General features: G+C 50.3%; 1 protein-coding gene across 10 annotated transcripts in view; it reads left to right on the forward strand.

The window, feature by feature from the left end:
• Nucleotides 1–23,191, forward strand: part of hdac5 (histone deacetylase 5) — a 66,169-nt gene that overhangs the window by 5,186 nt on the left and 37,792 nt on the right. For 3 of the 10 annotated variants that reach the window (XM_072712418.1, XM_072712422.1, XM_072712421.1), the window contains exon 1: nt 16,050–17,116. In XM_072712418.1, coding sequence (XP_072568519.1) covers nt 16,966–17,116 — 151 coding nt within the window. In that variant the 5' untranslated portion in view covers nt 16,050–16,965. Of the gene's footprint in view, nt 1–4,888; nt 5,127–15,971; nt 16,013–16,049; nt 17,117–22,858; nt 22,996–23,191 lie in introns of those variants that run through there. The other 7 variants (XM_072712424.1, XM_072712425.1, XM_072712426.1 and 4 more) reach the window with 5 other exon arrangements.

Here is a 23,191-nt window from a genome sequence, read left to right on the forward strand (position 1 = left end):
CACCCCCACAATGGATGGTATGAGGCTTCTCTGTGCCACCTCTGTTGGCTCCCAGGATTCAGGTATTTTTGGCCAGCTTGTAACGCTCCTTTCCTCACAGCAGGAGCTGAAGAGCGGGGTGACCCAGGGGTCGCTGTATGCGTGACACGGAGCTGGACGGTCCTCGTGCCCGCCGATCAAGTCAAGTGGGCTTTATCGTCACACCATCCATCCATAGCAGGGATATGGTGACAAGACCAAGGACCAAGAGCAAATAATATGAACGGAGGGATTCACAATAATTTTAAGAAGTGCAAGACAAGGAGGCTGGGCTTAAGTCTTAGATACACAGTGCCTGAATGTGCATCTATGATGATAAATAATGCATCGGCAGAGCACAGTAAAATAACTACAATCATGTCAGGAAAGCCAGCAAGAAAAAGTAAAGTGCCCAGTGAGGGAGTGGCTAATTGGTATTTATAGGCTCAGGTAGGAGGTAAAGGGGCCTGCAAGGTTCTGGGTGTCCTGACAGCCTCAGGGAAGAAGCTGTAGCCACACCTGGCAGAATTTACTTGTGATTGTTCTTTTTGTGATTTACTTTTAGTTTCTTGTTTAGGGATGGGTGTTGGGAATGGTCTCAGTGATGCCGGTCTATCCATAAGTGATGTCATAAGACAGTGTTTCTCAAAGCGGTCCTTGGGGACCCCCCCCCCCCCCCAGAAGACCCACATTTTTGCTCCCTCCCAGTCCATAAAACATGGAACATCTGGGGGTCCCAGAGGGAACGTTTGAGAAACACTATCAGGTGTCAGGCGAGGCTGGAGTTCAGTGGCTTTGCAGACCCCGTTCTTTTCCCAAATAAGTAACTTATATTTCTTCCTTCATTTATGTTTTTACTGCAGCAGTTCAGGTGAATCTCTGGCCTTCAAGGTAGAACAGCATGGTCTGATGCGCTTTTTTTTAGCTGCCTGCCGCAACGGGAGAAACAATGTGAGCGTACTGCTGCTGTTTTAGCTCTTGAAACCGTTGTTGTCTGTCAGCAGGGAAATCCTGACCAGCATTGTTTTGAGAGGTGATACAATTTTTTTTATATGACCAAAATTAGATTTTACTGGCAGCAGTTTTCTAGCACTAGGATTCTCAGGCAAATCAGCTAATTTACGCAAGAAATCGGTTAGTCGATAAGAACGGCGCGCAGCATAAAGCGAACCTGATGGCGTGTTGACGGAACATAAGGAGGGGAAAAAGTTTCTCACTTTGAATTCCAGTGTTGGGTCTTAATTAGTTCCCAGTGTTTACGCACCGTGAGCTGACGGAGGTGTGCTGTGCGCCGCGATGTTTGGAACTGAATCTGGTGCCAGTTGAGTTTACTTTTCCATTGATCCCTGTGGAAGACGTTCTCTCTGGCATCTGTACGGGCGGGTTTTACGGCCTGCGGTGACCCTGTGCCTGGCACCGCCGGCTGCCACCGTGTTCTCTCAGAGGGTTATACTGGTACCGTGCCCCATCTGCGGGTTATACTGGTACCGTGCCCCATCTGCGGGTTATACTGGTACCGTGCCCCATCTGCGGGTTATACTGGTACCGTGCCCCATCTGCGGGTTATACTGGTACAGTGCCCCGTCATTGGGTTATACTGGTACCGTGCCCCATCTGCGGGTTATACTGGTACCGTGCCCCATCTGCGGGTTATACTGGTACAGTGCCCCGTCATTGGGTTATACTGGTACTGTACTCCATCTGTGGGTTATACCGGTACTGTCAGTAGGTTATACCGGTACCGTGCACCGTTAGTGGGTTATACTGGTATCGTCAGTAGATCATACCGGTACCATGCACCGTCAGTAGGTTATACTGGTATTGTCAGTAGGTTATACCGGTACCATGCACCGTCAGTGGATTACACTGGTACTGTGCCCCATCAGTGGGTTATACTGGTACTGTCAGTGGGTTATACTGGTACCGTGCACCGTCAGTGGGTTATACTGGTACCGTGACCCGTCAGTGGGTTATACTGGTACTGTACTCCATCTGTGGGTTATACCGGTACTGTCAGTAGGTTATACCGGTACTGTGCCCCGTCAGTGGGTTATACTGGTACCGTGACCCGTCAGTGGGTTATACTGGTACTGTGCCCCGTCAGTGGGTTATACATGATGCACCTTCATTACACTATAGCAGCTCTAAGCTGCTTCAGTACACTGTACTGGCATGATGCACCTTCATTACACTATAGCAGCTCTATGCTGCTTCAGTACACTGTACTGGCATGATGCACCTTCATTACACTATAGCAGCTCTAAGCTGCTTCAGTACACTGTACTGGCATGATGCACCTTCATTACACTATAGCAGCTCTATGCTGCTTCAGTACACTGTACTGGCATGATGCACCTTCATTACACTATAGCAGCTCTAAGCTGCTTCAGTACACTGTACTGGCATGATGCACCTTCATTACACTATAGCAGCTCTAAGCTGCTTCAGTACACTGTACTGGCATGATGCACCTTCATTACACTATAGCAGCTCTAAGCTGCTTCAGTACACTGTACTGGCATGATGCACCTTCATTTCACTATACCAGCTCTATGCTGCTTCAGTACACTGTACTGGCATGATGCACCTTCATTACACTATAGCAGCTTTAAGCTGCTTCAGTACACTGTACTGGCATGATGCACCTTCATTACACTATAGCAGCTCTATGCTGCTTCAGTACACTGTACTGGCATGATGCACCTTCATTACACTATAGCAGCTCTAAGCTGCTTCAGTACACTGTACTGGCATGATGCACCTTCATTACACTATAGCAGCTCTAAGCTGCTTCAGTACACTGTACTGGCATGATGCACCTTCATTACACTATACCAGCTTCAAGCTGCTTCAGTACACTGTACTGGCATGATGCACCTTCATTACACTATACCAGCTCTATGCTGCTTCAGTACACTGTACTGGCGCAGTGCTTTTTCATTACACTACACTGACACTACGCTCCATCACTGCATTCCGCTGGCTTCCCCTTCCTTCCTTTCATGGCGTTTTAAAGGCTACAGCGCCGGTGGTATACTTCATCAAGCTCACAGAGAATTTGTGAGCCGTGCGCTTACAGTCCCGGCTCTCGCGGTTGCCGCGGCCCCAGGAGGGCTGGCTCGGGTTGGATGGTGGTTCGAGGGCAGCGTGGGCGGCCTGATGTGTACCTGCAGCAGCAGTGCCGCGTCTCCCAGCCCCGCACAGCCGAGAGGAAGATGTGTGAGTCATCACATTAATCATGAGAGAAGTGTTTTGGCTGAGGCGAAGCAATTATTTCTCCTGCTCGACATCTCTTTCCCTTCTAATGCTGTTTATAGTAGTTGTTGGAGTTTTTTTTTTTTTAATTTCTTGTTTAGTTTCTTGTTTATTCTGAAACTTTTTTTAATAGCTTTATCCAGTCATGAATTGTACTGTTTCTGAGGATATTTCTTTATTTTGTGGGGGACATGGTAACACTGACCTCCTCCTCCGCGGCCAAGATGAACGTGGTGTCGCTTTCAGCCTGATGTGCTAAGTGCTTTAGCGCAGATGCTAATGACACCGGTATAGATGGTGGGTTTTTGGTGCTGGAGCGGGTAGATCCCAGGCTTTGGGTGGTACTGCATTCCACACCTGGATCTCCCAGTGTGAAACAGCGCAATAAGGGGTTTAGGCAAAGAGTAAATCATCAGCATGAGGAGAACCTGCACATGACATCACTTCAGACACCTGAAGATGCCCACCTTTGGGGAAAAGTTATTAAATGAGTATCCAAGCTGAAAACTTAGCTATCATGCTGAGCCCATTTACTGAATAATTTACTTGTTCCGTCTTGCAGACCTGCTGGTTAAATGCCAGTCATGTGTCGCTGTGAAATCGGTTATCAGAGTCTGGTGCTGTATGAGCGAGCTTTGGTCCATGCCACTCTCTCCCTGTGGTTTTTGAGGGCTTGGGTTGGGTGGCCTTGGAAACTCTTTGAAATAGCCAGTGGAACCTCAAGGGATGTGGCTGTTGCGGGAGAGAGCGTCAGCCGGCTGGCCTGGGTGGTGCCACCTGTCCATCATTCCAACTAAAAGAATAGATTAGCTTGTTGTCTTTGGTTTCTTCTTACTCACTCAGTCTCTGCATTGTTTTCCGCGCCACCACCCAGGCACGTGCTGCTGTTTTCGGACTCTCGTTTGTCTTCTCACCTGCTGAAACTGCTTCAGTTTTTCCGCTTTTGGGTCCATGGGCTGTCCCATAATTCAGGAAATGGGAGAATCCTGCATCCTTAGTTTTTCTCATTGTCGCATGGTTCTGTTGAGTGTCCTGACCTGAGGGGTTTTCTCTCTCTCTCTCTCTCTCTCACTCACACACACACACACACACACACACCTTGCTGTGCTGCACACCGCTCTCTGCATGTTCTCGTTACCGTACCGTGCCTCCTGAGATGTTTCCTGCTCGTCTCTGTTTCGCTGCTTTGCACTGCCAGCCAAAGGCCCTTTTCACTGGTTCCTCCTCATGACTTCTGTGGTCTCCCATTGAGCTATGCTTTACGCCCCCAGTTAATCCCAGCATCCTCTTCATCTCCACTTCCGGCAGGGTGCTTGTGCTTTTGCCTGTCGGAGGCGGCTGCGATGGCCGCAGTGCTCTGAGTGCCTCTCGGTAAAACACCCCGACCCTAGACTGCTCTTCACGGGAATGGATTATTCGATGGGCCCTGTCTCACATTTCGTATCTGCTTCTTAAGGTGGTGGGCGCCTCCCTAATCATGAGCGTCTTAAGTATCCGGTACCATCTGCACTGGAACTTCTATGCTTTCTCTGATGAAAATGTCGACGGACTGGCCAAACTGTCGCGTGTCAGAAAGCATGTCCCGTGACTCTTGTTTGTTTCGTGGCCTTTGCAGCGGGACGACGACGGTGGCGGCCTGGCAGCCCCGTGAGGACATGGCCGACTCCGAAGACCCGCTTTAGAGTCCACAATCGCCGCCTTCGCCAAGCCCGACACGCACCGCTGCACTGTGAGCGCTCTCGCACGGCCCCGTTCATCACCGCCACGCCACGCCACGCTCGCAGACAGCACGAGACCAGCGAGAGCAACAGCAAGTTTGTGTCGTTAGCCTATGAGCTCTTCTAATATTCCAGGTAAGGCCTGCATGAGAATTACGCTTGAATTCTCTTTTCTCTGCTTGGTGTTCTCATCAGTCACATGATGGTGGGTGTGGTGGCTCAGTGGTTAGTGTTGTGGCTTCACATCCCCAAGGTTGTAGGTTTGAATCTCACTCTCACACCCAGCTTGGACTGTGTGTGGAATTCTCTCACCATCCCTGTAACTACATAGATTTTCACTTGTCCATCCAAAAAACATCAAATTAGATCACTCTAACCTCTAGACTGTGTGTTAGCCTGTGACCTGTGATGGTCTGGCCTTTCTGCTGGAATTTTTCCTGCCTTGTAACCTGTCCTTCCTGGGATAGGCAGCAGGGACAGTCGCATCACTGGAAGGTTGTGGTAACCATCACCTCAGCCTGTTACCAGTGTTAATATTATTATTGTTCTAATAATATGCTCTCGAAGTAAGGAGTTTTGGTTCGACGAAGAATCTTGTCATTGCTTCAAATGAGGAACCGAATGAGAACAGAGGGGAGAAACCTTTTTTCATTCCACCTACTTTCTTGTTGCGGAAGATTGTCACGCAGAAAAGGATGTTTCTCTGCACTGTTTTTGACGTTGCCGTTTGTTGACACCGAGACCACCCAGGATGTCGCGTGCCGCATGGTCGACTCTGTCCTCTGACAACCTTGAAAGTCGGAGTCAACCGTCTTTCTGTTCCACGTGTGATCAGACCAGGCTGTGTAGGCAAGCGTTTAATAGCAGGTGAAAGTTTCACAGGGTGGAAAGGTCAACTTCTGAAGCTGCGTCTTTGATGTTGTTTCATCTGTGTCAGTATTGATCGTGGTTGTATTATCTCTTGTCATGCATCTGCTGACTGTTTATCTGATGGAAGTTAGCTGGCTCTAATTTGCATCGCTCTTAACTGGAAAAACATGCATCTTAAAAGGTGATGGGTAGTAATTGGATAGTAAAAAAATGTTTTGTTTTTTTTTAGTTTGACTGCTGTGTCTTTTCTCTATTTACTTTATTAATCCAGTTATATAACGTGAAGTGTTATTGCTTGTTTAATTCTTACTTAATTCTTGGAACTGAATTTTAGAATGCTTGCTGGAGGGTTAGGGTTAGTGTTTAAGCGGTAAGTGTTTTATTCAGCAAAATTTCTCAGAAAAATGGTGCCGTTCAGAATAGCAAGCTGTTGATCAGCTAACAACCAGGCAAGTTTGTGAATTGGGAATACCGCTTACCTTGATGTGAGCATGTGTGGGTGATTTATTCGAGAGGCCTTTCAAATCTAGGGCTTATTAAAATGACATTTTTGTTTTCATTTCTCTAATCCTTTTATAAGCACCTGGCTTAAACTTTTTCCATCAGCTCCTAATGTGTGGACCATGTGTGTCTGTGAAAGTCTGCATGTTCTGCCCGCTGCCTTTACTGTAGATGACTAAAATCCCCCAGAAATGGGAATGATTTTAGCTTCTGGGCTGTTGTGAGTAGACAGGTAGTTAGGATGAGGCCTAGCATTTAGACCACAAGGGTTGGGAATGGTGCTGTTTGAATCCAGGACTGCTGCTCTGGTGGGAATTCCCTAGATCACTGACCCTTTAAGCTGTGGTCAGTGCCATCTATGCTCTGTGGATCTTTGCGGACAGAGGGCCCTACTCGGTGAGTAACTTTACCTCTTCACTCCTCACATCACTCCTACAGACTGGCCGGCCCTTTATTGTCCTGGGAGTCAGCCTACCTTGCAAGGAAGAGATGGCCGATTGCAAGAAGCAGGCGGTGATTCAAGGTGGTGGCAGCACAGTGCTGTGCCTCAACTCTGTAATGATAAGTCTGCTCAAGTCGAGCCAAGGACATTTTAGTCATTATAGATTTCGTAGAACTTTTTGGTGCTGAAAGCCGTAGAGGTCCTACAAATGCACAAGTTCATTACCTCAGAATGTGGTAAAGAAAAGCTCAGTAGATTGTCCAGTAATAGATCATTATAGGTGGTAGTTGATCTCTGCATGGTTATTTCTGACCAATACTTGTGCTTATGTCCTGTATGTCCCAGACTTGTACGTTCAGTGCTCTGCCTGGACGGCATGCAGATGTTGTCATGTGTACCATTGATTGTCATATGCTTCCAGCTTGAGGGGGAAGAACAGTGAAACTTCACTGGCTGCTCCTCAAATGATGGTTGCTGCTTAAGGTGAAGTACTGAGCTTTCTGCAGTGAGAGAATTCAGATAGGGTGTAATAAGCATACAGCCCTATAGAGGGCGTTAGATACTGGGCCTGTTACACTAAGGTCACTTTTCAGAGCCTGTGGTTAAAATGCACCTGACGTAACTATTCAGATCCATTTTAAAGGTGGTTTGTGTTTTCATTCTAGTCTAATTTGATTTTTTCTTGTCGTAAGAGGCGCTCATGGTGGAACAGTGAATAGATCTTTGTGAGTTGGGCGGAAGGATCAGGGACTTTGGAACCGGAGTGGAGATGGTCTTAAAAACTGTGGGGTGTGATGAAAACAAAAGACAGGCATTTTGGCATCAGGGTGAAGGGAAATGCAGGAAAACAAACGGGGATGTGGGAGCCAAGAGTACGGAACTGGGCATCACGATCTAGGCGCGTAATGCATGTTAATCAGTGACTGGGACAGCAGCACCGGTGACCTGAACGGGTGACATCGCTGGCTTGCGGGTCGTCTGTGTCGACGCCAGTCATTAGTCGGTAAAACCGTTTAAAACTTAATTAAAAAAAAAAAAAAAATCAAAGAGTCTTTTAAAATAAACACCTCAACAGCAGTGATGCTGATTCCTTTTTCGCATTGGCCGGCGCCCAGGAAAAGCCCATTGCCCTTTGGAAAGGAGACAGAATTAATAAAACGATCTTTTCTCACTTCCGCCTCCGTTCGGTGCTTTAGGACTCTGTGTCAGGCTGCGTTTTCGGGGCTGCTTTCCGAAAGGCGCCCTGCCAAGCCGCCTGTCGCTTTACACACCGCCGGGCCGGGGCTGTGCCGCGGAGGCCACGGCTCCCATTAGTCAACAATTACGAAATCTCTAAATGCATTAAGTTATCGTGCAGTATTTGTAATTTTAGTAATTAGTAATCATCTTAGTAGTACCAGTAATCATTTTGAGAATAATCACCATAAGTTGAGCTGTTTCTGCTGTCTCAATCGTGTGATTTCCATGAAATCGTTTAGCGTTTAATTTTTCCCCCCTCGTTACTTTGTTTTCCTACTGGGTTTGTTGTAGCTGGCTCTCTGTGCGTCCTTTCTCAAGTGTTATAATTCAGAATAGCAACAACAAACAAGTCATGACAGCAGCATGAAAAATCTAGCTTATAAATGTTAGCTAATGCGCGGCCCCTTAGCGGGGATCGCATCGGACTTCGGAGGTACCATCTGTTGCTGCTGTCTGAGACTCACTGCGCACCTATTCGCACCGGATGTTTGATTTGTCAGGTCTCTCGGGAGAGGATATTAAATGGGCAGTTTCGCTAGCATATTATATACATTAAAATTGAGTTTATCGTTATCTTGTGCCGTGTGCTTTCCTCGCCGCGCCTGGCTGTTGACACCGTCCCGAGCGCTGTTTGCGGGACGATCTTGATTGACATCGCCGATGTCTGGCCGGTTACGTAAGCATGGTCATCTCGCGGACCGATCTGAGGTCAGATCCCATGCTTTAAGCATGACCTTCCTCTAGCTGTCATTCGGATCGTGCATACGCCTCCTCTCTGCGTGGCAGTCTGATCCCGCTGCTTGTGGACGGGAGCCGTGGTCTGTTTTTATTAGAGACGGGCCTCTGATTAGTCCCCCCTCCCTCCGTCTCTCGCTTTCCTCTCCGGCGGTCCATCTTCCCGTCTCCCCACGCTCACCCCCGTCTCTCGCGGTTATAATTAGACCCAGTGACGACCACCCAGACCTTTTCTAACCTCTCCTTTCTGGATGACGTCTTTGCCAGTAGTTGGGCACCGTGGCAACCTTTGCACTGTTTTCGCGTCTCTGATTTGAGCTCCCAGAGAGTCGTTCCTATTCATAGACTGTTTTTTCATTTTACCAATGAGCCCTCTTTTTTATTATTTTTTCCGCGTGTATCTGTTTTGTATGAAATAGCTGCCGTTTCATCCTGAAATTAGGGATGCAGGAAGGCTCCTTTCGGAAGGCTGTGGAAACGAGGAAGCCAATAAAGAGGAAATATTGCGTGAACCGAAATGAAAGATGCTTTGATGTGTCGAGATGGAAGCTGCTGGAAAGAGTTATGTAGCTGTTTCATTCAGTACTTTTTATTTGCTGTAATTTTTGTTCAACAGGAAGTACACTTCGCTAAGCAGCCCTATCTTTTTTTCCAGCAGTATCAAAGAATACATTCTGTACATAACCTAAGCGTATGTAACTATTAAAAATGCCAGCACATTATCCCTCTTTTCGGCTGATAATAAAAATGTGTTTTTTCAAACTCCCCCTCTGCAGCTGTAAATCATCTGCTCCAGCCAGACGTGTAGACGCAGTATGTATGCAAGTTAAATGTTGTGTAGTTGTGTTACATTTCCATATACATATCTGTCCGTCTTCAATAAATGCATAAAACCATAAACTGTGTAGTAGAGGGTAGCAGTGAGGCTGGAGGCTGCCACAGGCAACGCAGGACAGGACGGGGAACATGAGACACCCTGGATGGGATGCCAGGCCATTGCAGGCTGAACACACACACATGTCCGTGAGAAGTGAACATGAACACAGGGAACATACATACCTTCATGGGCACCGATTGGGCCATGGGTCAGATCCACAGCGAGGCCTGCAGTCCGACCCCCAGAGACACCGTGTGGCAGTCAGACTGCCTGTTATGTATAAAATACAAACTTCTTATATGTTTTGTAATACAGTTTCAATGTGTTTTTCAGCATTGTGCTGAGGTGTCGTTCCCCGGTGAATACGGAGTGACCAAGGGAAATTTCTGATCCTCTAATCAATTGTTGCAGAAAGGAAATGTGACCCCCCCCCCCCCCCCCCCCATTTGTAAGTGTGCAAAACAGTAGCAAGGAGACGGGGAGGAGGGGAGTTGCAGTCAATATATTTCACTGGAGGCACGGGGTCCATGTGACAGGTTGCCACAAGTGCTGGCCTGTGACACGGGTCTGGGTGCATTCGGCAGGGAGGGAAGGAGAATCGGAGGCTTTAACGTGGTCGTGTGGGCCGTTTTTCAGGACTGGTTCTCATCACGATACACACGGTGAACAAAAGAGGGATTAAGCAGAGGACCTGGGTCTCTGTGACGGCCGTCGCTGCTACAGCCTCAAATTTGTACAAATTCGAACAGGCAGCGGACATGGGCAAATTGTTAGCGGTAGTGCTCCAACGGGCTTGGCGCTCCAAGGATTGCTGGTGCCCTGGTCCCTGTCTTTTTACTGCCGTGTAATATGTGCGCCACAGCATGGCTGGGAATCTGGCGTCTTTGCCGTTCATGACGTACATCAAGCTTTTCTGCTGAAAGATTGTGGGCCAATGGGTTAATCGGTCAAAGAGCCAATGGGGCCGTCTATCTCATTTATTTATTTTCGTGTGCTAATTCCTCGGAGGGTGTCCCGTCGCTTGGAAACATAAATTAAGCGCTAGATTATTATCGCTTCTTTTGCCTGTATCTATGGGTTTCCACCAGTGAATATCATCATGAGCATATCATCCTCCTCCTAATACCCCTCATCTCGAGGGACCCCCTGGGAAATGCATCCCCTCTTGGCTAAGGTGTAGCCCCATGTGGGTCATAAGCACAAGAGAGGTGCTGTCCGGGGTATCAGGTTTTGGGTGTATATCAGCATCCAGAGCCTTATCAGTTGACTCAAGGGTGTTAAGACATGCAGGATGCTTGGCCTTTCGGAGGGGGCTGTGAGTAGCTCAGAAGGATGCTGTGCCTCTGGTCGGAAGGTCACTGGCTCAAATCCCTTGTCAGCTGAGTGATGTCACCGTTGGGCTCCTGAGCGAGGCCCTTAACCCCAGTTGCTCCAGGGCCTGTCAAACCCTGCTTTCTGAAAAATGTATGCTTAGGTAAATAAAAAATAAGATTTCATTTGTTTAGGACCAACAGATCATGCATTTAATACCAGTAATACCAAAGCAAAAGACCAATCTGTTTCCTGTTTTTCTTCTAACGTGTCTGGCTGGTCTGATCAGTGTCTGCTCTCTGAGCGATGAGGCTCAGTCGCTTCCAACGCTGAGCAGGCTCCTCCGCGTGTTGGTGTGACGGACGGTCCCCCGCCCAGCGATGGGCCCGTTGCGGGGGAATGCCATGCGGTAGACGCGGGTTCCGGAGCCGCACACCTCCCCCTCGTATCTGGGGAGGGTCGGCTCCAATCCGTTTCCCTCCCCAGGTGATTGACATCTGCCTCGGATATTTATTTATGAAATGTGACAAAGAGAAGTCGATTTGTGTTGGGGCATTAAATCGCAGTTGGGGCAGAACAGGCTATGAGTCATTGGTCATATTTCGTTTGAGGAAAATAGCTCTCTGAGTCCTTTCTCTCTCTGCGCTCCCTCATTCCCTGTCCCCTTCCTTGTATCTGTATGCATTCTTGTCCTGAAGTGAGCTTTAATTCATCTTAAAGCTTTGTTCATATGTTTCATATATAAATGCTGTTTTCATGTAATTGTGAGAACTAAAGGTTTTTTTGTTTCTTCTCTTCTGCTCCCCGAGTTGCCTTTAATCCAGAGGCACCACATGTGGCTAGAGATGTGTGCAGAAGGTTTAGTCTAGTGTGGAAGAAGCCAGTTTCCCATTAAGCGCGATGTGCTCCTGTTTTGTGTGGGTTACGGTTTTATTTTAAGAGTGTATGATATTCTGCAGTCCCGGGCAGCATAATCTGTCACCTTTTGAAGGTGTTTATAGCCGTGGAAGGAATAAAGCCTTTGAAAGGCATCTTTTTAATAAGGATTAGGCACCTAAAAGTGCTGGCTCTCGGACTGGCGTCTCCCCCTGCTTCTCTTTCACTGGGCAGCTTCAATGGCAGCCTTCTCCTGAAGCTATAGTAGGTATATTTAGATCTGGATCATCTGTTGTTTTTTTGCATGGTCCCTTAAAACGGCAAGCTGAGAGATTTTCTCCCTGGCTCAAGGGCGAGATAAAAAATAACTGCGAGTATTTATGGGGCCTGTCCTCTTTCCTTTGTCTCTGCAGTAGACATCTACCACGTCTGTTAGCTCTTGTGTGGTTTCATCAGCTCCCGGTCAGGGGGAGGTCCTTCCGTGCGTCGACGTGAGAACGTCCTGGATGCGGCCGCAGGAGAGCGGCTAAGCCCGTTGGTCGTGGGAGCCGTACTAGGCGTCTTCGGGGTCGTCTCCAGTTTACAGAACCTTCATCCAGGCCTCGGTGAGGCGAGTTTGCATGGTCTCTAGGCTCAAATGTTCTTCACCTTCTGGCTCATCCTCCTTCAGGGAGCTTGTGAAATGGTTTGGTAGCTGAAGTCTAGCACTCTGGAAATCAAGGTGCTACCCACTGTAATTCCTCATGTCCAAAGCTTGTCAATTAAACTACCCTCAGATCCTTGGAGAGCATGACAATATTAGGATGAATTTCAGTCACAGCGTGGCTCACCCGTCTACATGTTAGTCCTAGCCAACTCCCTAGGTGGCTAAGCCTGGTAATGAAGGGTTTTACAGTTAACCAACAGGTAAAATCAGGCATGTAGGTGCTGGAACAGAACTGATGGGAAGATGTGGGTTGCGGGTTTAATCCTGGGCTGAGGGCGACAGTCGTCAGATGTCCTACAAATGTGCCACCACAGTCGCTGGTGCCTTGTCCGTCAGCTCGTGCCCCATTTCCCGGGGGACAGTTTCCCAGATCTGGATGGTAAGACACGCCCATTTATCGCGTGGCACTGACCCACAAAGGAGTGGCTATCATCCAAGGTGGGACAACTCTCACCTTGTGGAAAAGTCCTTAGGGGCTTTGCAGCCAATCAGGTCACAGAAACAGGACCCTGGTTTTTAGCTGGTTGTTTCTGGGTTGTACTTCACTTAATGTGGGAGAGCAGCTTGTGTTGTTTTCTTTTTTTCTTCTCGTGTCTTTTTCCGGGCTCTTCTTTTATTTTTTTGACAAGCCAAAGTCCTTGACATTAACTTGGAAGAGTTCACCCATGCAGACCCAAGCGGCGGCCTCTCACCTTCATCTCGGGAGCTAAACATAAACCCGACCAACGTCACGCGATGAGAAAAGTACGTCCACTTATAAATAACAGGAGCTGTTGTAAAGTTATGCCAAGGGGGAGGAGGCAAAGGTGGGGGGGGGGGGTTGCTGAGGGAAAGTGGGGGGGTGGACAGCACACAAGCGGGCCGGATGTCACACAGGTTCCTCAGCAGCCTTGTTTACCCCCACCCCCGCATTTGGGCAACAAAACCTAGTGGTACGGACTCCACCCACTGACGAAGGTCAGGGCACCTCTGGAGCTACCATCTTTCTAGGGCGGGGGGGGGGGGAGGTGGTTCAGGAAACTTGGTGATGGGTTTTTGAATCGATAATTCTGGGCTTGGGGAGACTTTTTTGGGGAGACCACCGCATTGCTGTGGTGCCTCTGTAAGTCTTGTTATATGAATGAGTGAATTGGGTTTCAGAGTGCTTTGGATTTAAGGTGTATTTAGAGGAGACTCCTTTGTGTGGAGAAGGTGGCACCTAGGGTCCGATTGAAGGACCTGCAGGGTTGGACCTCCTTCAAATCCCATGTGGTCTAACGTTGAGGGCTGCAAGGAGGAGTGGAGCATCGCTACACCTTCCCACGTTTGAGTGTGCTGAGTTTTACATTTCAGCGCCGGTCTCCTGTTCCTTTGTCTCTTGGTATCTCATCGCCTGCCCTGTGGCCTGGTGTCAGTCTGCTTACCCGTGGATATTTGAGTTTATGCAGGCGCCCATTGTCATCCTCTGCGGGAGCCTGATGCGCTCTCCTCCTGTCCTGCACACACATGCAGCTGTAGACATGCCTGTCATGTACATGTACATGTAGCCTTAACACAAACCAGAGCAAAGCGTGTCTGTACTCATCCTGCACTCAGGGCAGCGGCAGACTCATTTATGCTGTCGCCCTTTTCTTGGTGTAATGGGTTTTTTCTTCAGTTGCGACAGGATTTTACCCCGGCGTGGCTGTTTTTATAGTCCGGTGTGTGAAAGCCAAGTGCATCTTTGTAGTGCGGTTCTGAATGTGGAAAGCTTTTTGGGTTGTGGTGCCAAATTAATTTTGAGTGCAGGAAGTGAAAAGCTGAAGATGCACACCTTGCCTATTTGGATGTATTGGGAGGGGGGGGGGGGGGTTGCATGCAGACCGAAGGCAAAAACTTGCTTAATCAATTTTCTTTTTTTCCCTCCCCTGGGTGGTGTGTGGGTGTCCCTTTTTCCTTTTTTTTAGTCCGATTATCATGTTCTTTGGGTTTATTTTTGTGTCTGTGAGGCTCAATTCATATGCGTATTGCTAGAGATGTCAGTGCGTCATTTCCAGTGTTTGCTGGGCAGCATAAGAGTGTCTGTGTGTGTGAGTGTGTATGTCTCTGCGTGTGTGTGTGTCTGCCTGTGTGTGTGAGTGTGTATGTGTGTGTCTGTCTCTGCGTGTGTGTGTGTGTGCGTGTGTGTGTGTCTGTCTCTGCGTGTGTGTGCGTGTGTGTGTGTCTGTCTCTGCGTGTGTGTGTGTCTGCCTGTGTGTGTGAGTGTGTATGTGTGTGTCTGTCTCTGCGTGTGTGTCTCTGCGTCTGTGTGTGTGTGCGTGTGTGTGTGTGTGCGTGTGTGTGCGTGTGTGTGTGTGTGTCTGCGTGTGCGTGTGTGTGTCTGCGTGTGCGTGTGTGTGTGTGTCTCTGCGTGTGTGTGTGTGTGTGTCTGCGTGTGCGTGTGTGTGTGTCTGCGTGTGTCTGTCTCTGCGTGTGTGTGTGTGTGCGTGTGTGTGCGTGTGTGTGTGTGTGTCTGTCTCTGCGTGTGTGTGTGTCTGCCTGTGTGTGTGAGTGTGTATGTGTGTGTCTGTCTCTGCGTGTGTGTCTCTGCGTCTGTGTGTGTGTGCGTGTGTGTGTGTGTGTCTGCGTGTGCGTGTGTGTGTCTGCGTGTGCGTGTGTGTGTCTGCGTGTGTGTGTGTCTGTCTCTGCGTGTGTGTGTGTCTGCCTGTGTGTGTGAGTGTGTATGTGTGTGTCTGTCTCTGCGTGTGTGTCTCTGCGTCTGTGTGTGTGTGTGCGTGTGTGTGCGTGTGTGTGCGTGTGTGTGTGTGTGCGTGTGTGTGCGTGTGTGTGTGTGTGTCTGCGTGTGCGTGTGTGTGTCTGCGTGTGCGTGTGTGTGTGTGTCTCTGCGTGTGTGTGTGTCTGCGTGTGCGTGTGTGTGTGTCTGCGTGTGTGTGTGTGTCTGCGTGTGTGTGTGTGTCTGCGTGTGTGTGTGTGTGTCTGCGTGTGTGTGTGTGTCTGCGTGTGTGTGTGTGTCTGCGTGTGCGTGTGTGTGTGTCTGCGTGTGTGTGTGTGTGTCTGCGTGTGTGTGTGTGTGTCTGCGTGTGTGTGTGTGTGTCTGCGTGTGTGTGTGTCTCTGCGTGTGTGTGTGTGTCTCCGTATGTCTGTGTGTAGCAGTCGGATTGCCTGCCTCTCACAGAGCTTGCGGTCCCCAGGGCTGCGGAGCGACAGCAAACTTGATTGGCTGCTGCCGTTTGCATGTGCAAGCCTCCCTCCCCAGGCGTGCTATCAGCACGCTTGGCTCTTTTCTATTTATAGTCTGTCCCTCCCCCCCCCCCGCCATCCCGCGTCTATTTCCAGCCTCCCTTGCTCGCCCAGTGGCCCACTCTGTTTGTAAACTCCCCGACGGTCCAGTTGTCCCGTTCTGAGCGGAGGAGCTGGGGTCACCCACAATCTAACGGAAGGGACACCCTGCAAACATCGCTGCGGCTTCACCTTCTGCCGCCGCGGCCCAGGTGTGCGGCGTCAAGGTCTGGCTGGATCGCCACCCTCTTTCTCTCTCCCTCTCCCACTCTCCCGCTCTCTCTCTCTCTCTCTCTTTCTCCCACTCTCTCTACCTTCTGCTCGCCACCGCCCCTGACGAGCTGACGGCCGGCCTTGCCGCCGCGTCAGCCTCAGATCTCAGATCGCGGGCTGTGCCTCCTGTGCCTCCTGTGCCTCCTGTACCGCCTGTGCCCGTTCTCGCGCTCTCTCTACCGGAGACGGCAGCTGTTTTGATTTTTGATTTTTTAAATATATATATATCCTGGTTTCACCAGTCAGCTTTTGGGGGGGGGGGGCCTTCAGACCGTGTCAAGCTTCCGGATCATGGAGCGCCCCTGAGGGATCGTACCCCCCGGATGGGACTCGGAATTTTGTTTACCTTACGGCTTGAGCTCTGTCGACACTCGGGTTGTACCGTTTCGAAGAGGGACTCCTGACTGGAGTATGGATATACGGAGGAGTTTGGACCGCAGGCTGAACCTCCGCCTCCCAGGCTCCCCCTGATTCCCCTTCCAGCAGAATCCCGCCCCCCCCCCCCCCCCTTCCCATCGAGGACCTGAGGACTTTCATGGGCTGTACCAGCTCGGCGCTAAGATTACACAACAGAGATTAATCACGCTCCTCGCTGTTATGGTGCCGCTCCCCCCCATTCAAATTTCCGCCTCCCCTGAAAACATAAAAAGAAACGGCCTTCTGTTTACATCGCCGATTATCCATTCATCTGGGATATAATCGCGTGGCTGCCTGTGGTCTGGATTTCTAATTGTACTTTTGAAGAATTTAGGCTCCGGCCCCAACAATTTTTTTTTTTTTGTTTTTTTAACACCTCCCCCCCCCCCAATTTGTTTGGTTAACTTTTCCCTTTCCTCTGGCGGCTTGCTTCCCGGCTCGTGCTCCCATGTTTTCCTAGCTGACGTTACGGAGCGTGGTGGGGACTGGCATGCTTTTGCGGCCGACCGTACCGGGACTCTGCGCTATGCTGCAGACCATCTACGAGACGGAATCTTGCTTTTCCTCGGATGCGATGTCCGGCCGGGACAAGCCCCTGCAGATGCTGTCTAGAAGCAGGATACATGCCCTTCCTCGCGCCGGTAAGTGTGAAGTGGGGGTGGTGGGGTGTTCAGGCTCCCGTTGAGAGTGATCGTTGGGCTTTTGCGTGGCACTCGCCCGGCCTGAGACTTCAGCAGGGTGTCCTGCCTGGGCGATCGCAAAGGCCTGCCTACTTTTTGTTGCTACGGGGATCCAACCATTTACTGAAAAGAGAAAGAGCTGATGAAAGCAGAACTGTAATTCGGAGGGGGGGGGGGGGGGGGAGAGTGAAATGTCAAAAGTCAGGATAGCAGTTTCGTGCAAAATGTCTGAGGGACTTTTGGTTCCTCTCAGAAGTTTCTCCTCCTACGGCTCCTCCTGCCACCACGGCTAAAGATAAGCGAGACTCTGAGACTCTCTTGGCTGGTGTCCGGGCTTCTCTGGAGCGGCCGACCGTCAAGAATGCCGTCTCCATCTGACATCTGCACACGCTTCCGCCGCCTGTCGCTGGAGGCAGCGCTGCCCACAGCCAGTGAGCTGCGAGTCCTGCGCCCCCCCGTTCGGTGCGAGCCTCCCTGCGTCGCCCGTGGCACCTGTTCCGCAGACTGCAGTGCCATCCTGAGTTTGTTCCTCTGGTTTGGTTTCATTTAGTTTCCTTCTTTTTAAGTACTAATACCAGCATTAGTGTTGGCTTGCAGTCAAGTTTAATTACGTCGCTCAGCTATTTAAGGGACTAGATTTAGGAGCAGACTTTTGCCAGGATTTAAGGTTAGGGGTCGATGCCGTCCCTTTAAAGCCACGCTGTTGACTTGGGCCGCCTTGGTAAAGCCCAACTTCAACCAACTGGTGGCATTACGATCTAAGAGAGCGGCCAAGCCTATAAACGCAGAGCCGCCTTGCTGGATAACGGCCACTGGGTTTGGGTTACGGGCCAGAGGCGCCCGTTAACGCCTTCTCATGTGCCCGCCAAGGTGTTCCTGTCACAGCCTGGCTGGGTTCGCGGGCACTGTGGCAAAGGTCGTGTCAGTAGGCTGCCTGACTGTGCCAATATACTGTCAACTAAGCCAGACATCATTTTAAAATGGGCCATTTTATAAAGTGCGCTTCAGTTTGGGACTCTAAATAGTTCAGTTTGTGAGTGTGTGCAGTGTGATGGATGCATGAAGTGTCCCCTGTCTGGTTCCCAGTGCTCCCTAGGATGGGCTCCAGGCCCCCTGCGACCCTTTCAAGGATAAGCAGTTAGGGGATGGATGGATGGATGGATGGATCGATGTTTTAATGTGTTAAATCTGAAATAATAATACTACAAAAATAAAAGGTTTATGAATCTCTCAGCCTGTCAAGGTATCATGTTACGCTGGTAGGAGGAAATTGACAGGAAGACTCCAGTTCAACTTGTACTGGTCCAGCATTATGCCCAGTGTCTCCCCGGCTGGTAATTTGTCCCATTCTAAGTGCCCCATGCATCGCATACTTTTTGTCATAAGTGAACTTTTATAAAACTGCATCCTCACTTTCTGCATCTGCCCTGAATCGCTGAAAGTCCAGAGAGAAACACAGCACTGGGCTGCAGCGAACTGGGGCGGCGGGGACTGCGGGGCGGCTACAGGGAGGGCGGCGTTACGGCGTCTGATGCCACCGCAAGACCCAGCAGCTCCTGCAAGGTTTGGCCGTTGCTGCTCTCCCGAATGCGGGCGGGAGAGCATCCTCAGCGCTGTGTTTATTATAAGCATGGTCACCTTTGGGGTTTATGGCTGCGGCTTGTTTAGCTCCAGGTGCCTCTGTGGGCCAAAGGTCACACTGTCGGACCCACTCACCGTGTTTCCACTGACAGGAAGTCGTACTCAACCCACAGCATGAGAAGTCAATGCACAAACTATGAAGACTTATCCAAAGTCTGGCATATTTGATTTTGATTATGGCATCCGTTTCATGCAATCACATAAAGGGTGGGGGGGGGGGCACTTTTTGCGACAAGGTCATGCACAACGCCAGGCTGCCAGCATCTATCTCGCCCAAACGCTCCGGCCAATGGGCAGACTCTGTGCCGACCCCATGGCAGGGTGCCCTGTTCACACTGGAGGGGTGATGTGTCTGTTGACGTGACGATCTGGATGTGGGGATGTTACAGCGCGTCATCTAGAAGCGCGCTCCGTCGAGATGAATCAGCCAGCGGGCCGCCCTGTGTGGAGAGCGTCGCTGTGACGGCCCTTGAAGTGGCAGCACTCCCCAGACTCCATACGCGCCTGGACTCTGCCCCCCGGGCCCCGGATGCCAGATGTGCAGGGCCGTCGTTCAGCTCGTCGTTACAGGCCTTTAATTAGGCACCTCGCTGGGGTTCAGACACTCATGGGAAGCCGGCCTGGCCTTTAATCTGAGGTCTGCCACCCTGCCCTCAAGGGGGCGTCCTGCCGCAGAACCCCCACTCCGATTTCCCCCTTTGGCCCGAAACGCCCCGAAACTTTGGCAGCCCCCAGGTTTCGTGTGACGCAGCAGTAAGGGCCCACTGCAGCCGGCCACGGGGATGGTGGTGCTGCTATGCCGGGGGTGCGGGGGTGGGTGTCTGGGAAACAGGAGCATGGCGATAACAGCGGTCACAGGGTGAGAGCTGCTCCTCGGGGCGTGGCGGATTGGGGACTTGGCGGAGTAGCAGGGGGTAAAAGAACGTTCATGGATCCATCTTCCAGGCTTGTTTTTTTTTTTTTTTTTTTAAGAGGTCGCTAAAATAAGACGCCCTTAAAAATAGTCAGGCGACCCACCCCCACCCCCCCCTTTGTGAGTGCTGCTATTTTGGGGCTTGAGCAAAAAAAAATAAGAGCGAAGTCTGGCATGCGGCTCATGTTTGCTGCTTTTCATGGATCCCATGCCTGCCTTGGCCACGCCATTCCCAAACTTGCCCCCGCCTGCCCTCACCACTCTAATGTGCCTGATACCCCTGCTGCACAAAAAGGGAGGGGGTGCTTGGTTAGGAAGGGATCAAGGGGTATTTTTAGAGGCAAGGAAACTTTAAACTCAACTTCTGTCTTGAAGAACTCCTGGCAGGCGGAGAAATGCTCTGACTTTCCCACAATCCTATGCTCCATTTTTTGTTTGTTTATTCTTTTTAAAGAATGATGCTGAAGGATGGCGGCCCTGTCTGGGTATCCTTGCACCAGGTACATTTTGTTTTTTTGACATGAGCGCTTGCTTATCCGCTAAGCGATGTGATCTGGGTCATGAGCCAGTTTTTCCTTCATGGCCTGGGTTTGATGCCCACTGAATGGCCAGTCCGTCGGATCAGAGGCTATTGGAATCTGTGGCACTCAGCCGACGTTAGTTGGCTGCTGGTTCCATCGTTGTCGATACCCTGGTAGGGAAACAGAATTCAGCTTCAGCTGTAATAGAGGATAAAGCCCCGTGTTGAGCCCCCACTGCGAGACCCTACAGCTCTCCACCGGCAGCCTCCAGTCAGGGGTGTGAAGAAGATGTAGTGCTGCTGAGGTGTGACGGGAGGAGACTGCAGCTCCTTGTCCCCGAGATCAGGAGGAGGATTCTGCAGCTCTTTCTTCCCAAGATTAGGAGGAGCACACCACAGCTCCTCACCCCAGGATCTCCTCGTCCATGAGATCAAGATGAGCAAACCACAGCTACCAGACCGCAGCTTTTCGTCAATGACATCAGGAGGAGTAGACTGCAGTTCCTTGTTTCCAAGATCAGGAGGAGCAGACCGCAGCTCTTTGCTCCGTGAGATCAGGAGGAGCAGATCGAAGCTCTTTGCTCCGTGAGATCAGGAGGAGCAGACCGAAGCTCTTTGCTCCGTGAGATCAGGAGGAGCAGACCGCAGCTCTTTGCTCCGTGAGATCAGGAGGACAAGACCGCAGCTTTTCGTCAATGACATCAGGAGGAGTAGACTGCAGTTCCTTGTTTCCAAGATCAGGAGGAGCAGACTGCAGCTTTTTGCTCCATGAGATCAGGAGGAGCAGACCGAAGCTCTTTGCTCCGTGAGATCAGGAGGAGCAGACCGCAGCTCTTTGCTCCGTGAGATCAGGAGGAGCAGATCGAAGCTCTTTGCTCCGTGAGATCAGGAGGAGCAGACCGCAGCTCTTTGCTCCGTGAGATCAGGAGGAGCAGACCGAAGCTCTTTGCTCCGTGAGATCAGGAGGAGCAGACCGAAGCTCTTTGCTCCGTGTGATCAGGAGGAGCAGACCGAAGCTCTTTGCTCCGTGTGATCAGGAGGAGCAGACCGAAGCTCTTTGCTCCATGAGATCAGGAGGAGCAGACCGAAGCTCTTTGCTCCATGAGATCAGGAGGAGCAGTACGCAGCTCTTTGCTCCGTGTGATCAGGAGGAGCAGACCGCAGCTCTTTGCTCCGTGTGATCAGCAGGAGCAGACCGCAGTGAATGAGATGACTAGCATCATCCATTCCAAATGGAATGGATGATTAGTCATTGGTACGACTGTGTTTGAAATAGGGTCTGAAGTACTGCTGTGTAGGGATGGATGGATGGATGGATGGATGGATACTTACCTACAGCGTGACAAGGCCAGTTGTCCGGTTTAGATTAAAATCCCAGTTTAGCAGAGGTCACATGATGTGAGTGCTGCCTTTCAGCTGGGACATTATGCTATGAGATGTGGCCTGTAAGGGGGAGAGGCGGCGCCGGTGATGTGGGTGATCTGTGCCCATTCTGTCACATGAAAGGAGAGGCTTACTGTATTCCCTGTGCAGTCCCCCATGTACACTGCGGTGAGATAGAGAGCCGGTCCCCGGCAAGCGCCGCGGGAATCCCCAGAGCCAGCCAGACCCAACCCCCCATTTATCTACGTGGGGCTTCGCCGCAGGTGGGCCGGGAGAGCCGTCACTTTGCACTTCTGCACTTTTTCACTTTCCGGGGTCTTGTGAGTCTTGCAGTGGAGCAGCAGGGGTATCTGTGTGACCAGCCCACGCTGGTAATTTATCTGACTTCGTCACTCGTCAGTGAAACAGACACGTTGCGTAATCCTGTGTGTCTCGGCCCCCTCGCTGGCAGCGTCCTGCCTTTCCATCCTGACACGCTGGCCACGGGCAGGCCCAGCACCAAGATCATGGCAGCTCCCTCAAAACCAGTGCCTACCGTGTGGAAAGAGAATGCTGAGATTTAAGGGTACATGTGATTCGGGGGGGTGGCTTGTAACAAATCAGATCATTCAAACTGCAGACTTGTTTTATTTTTTCCCCATTTAACCTCACGATTTGGGTAGCACCCGCAATTTACCTGCTGGGAAATGCACCGCTAGATGCCTATAATTCATATTATAATTGAGCTTTCGAAATGGATTATCGAAGGCTGATTTATACTCCAATATATAAACCAAGTGAAGAAGAGGCACTGAGGCACACCGGTTTGTTGTACGCCATCCATCAGATACAGCAAATCTCCTGCCTCTACTGCAAAACATCGCTGGTCCAGTTTTTATATTTGTCATGTGAGTTTGAAAAAAATAAGGTAAACTAAAATACAGAGTGTAATAAATATATAAATAGAATATCCACTAACTTGGAAGAGTCATAGTAGGAAAGGGCTTATTTAACATGTAAACAAGAAAAAATACAGCATTCTAATTCTTTAAATGTCAGTTATCCTGCCAATGTCCAACCGAAAATAAAGCTCATTTCAGCGGGGCAGCTGGATCAGAGATGGTCTCCTTCCCCGTCATCGGGGGTATTAATAGCAGTAAGGTGTAGCATTAGTGCTTGCACACACTTTTATTTATTTATTTTTAGCTCACCCCCTTCCCCCCAGACCCGCCTCCTGCCTTGACCGCTTCCTAAATGTGTGTCGAGACGCATTCTGCACCTCGGCGAGAAGTTTACCCAGAGGCACCGAATGAAAACAAAATTCCTCTCACGCAAGCGATTGACGTCAATGGGGGTGCAGCGATGGAGCCCGAATACAGTGCTGGCCACTCCGGCCGGTGTTGGGTAATATTTCATCACATGATTGTTTATGCTTTGTTTTTGTTGTTGTTTTTTAGCCAGGGTCGCATGCCACGTCAGGGCCAAGTCTGCAGCAGTCTGTTGCTTCTCCTGGCCCTAGTCTGTGAGGACTGAGGTGTGCTGGGGGGGTTTGTCCCTCTCCAGTCCCTGGGACTTTCTGTGGGATTTAGAGCTCTCCGGA

This window comes from Paramormyrops kingsleyae, chromosome 5, assembly GCF_048594095.1.
Source record: "Paramormyrops kingsleyae isolate MSU_618 chromosome 5, PKINGS_0.4, whole genome shotgun sequence".
NCBI lineage: Eukaryota > Metazoa > Chordata > Actinopteri > Osteoglossiformes > Mormyridae > Paramormyrops > Paramormyrops kingsleyae.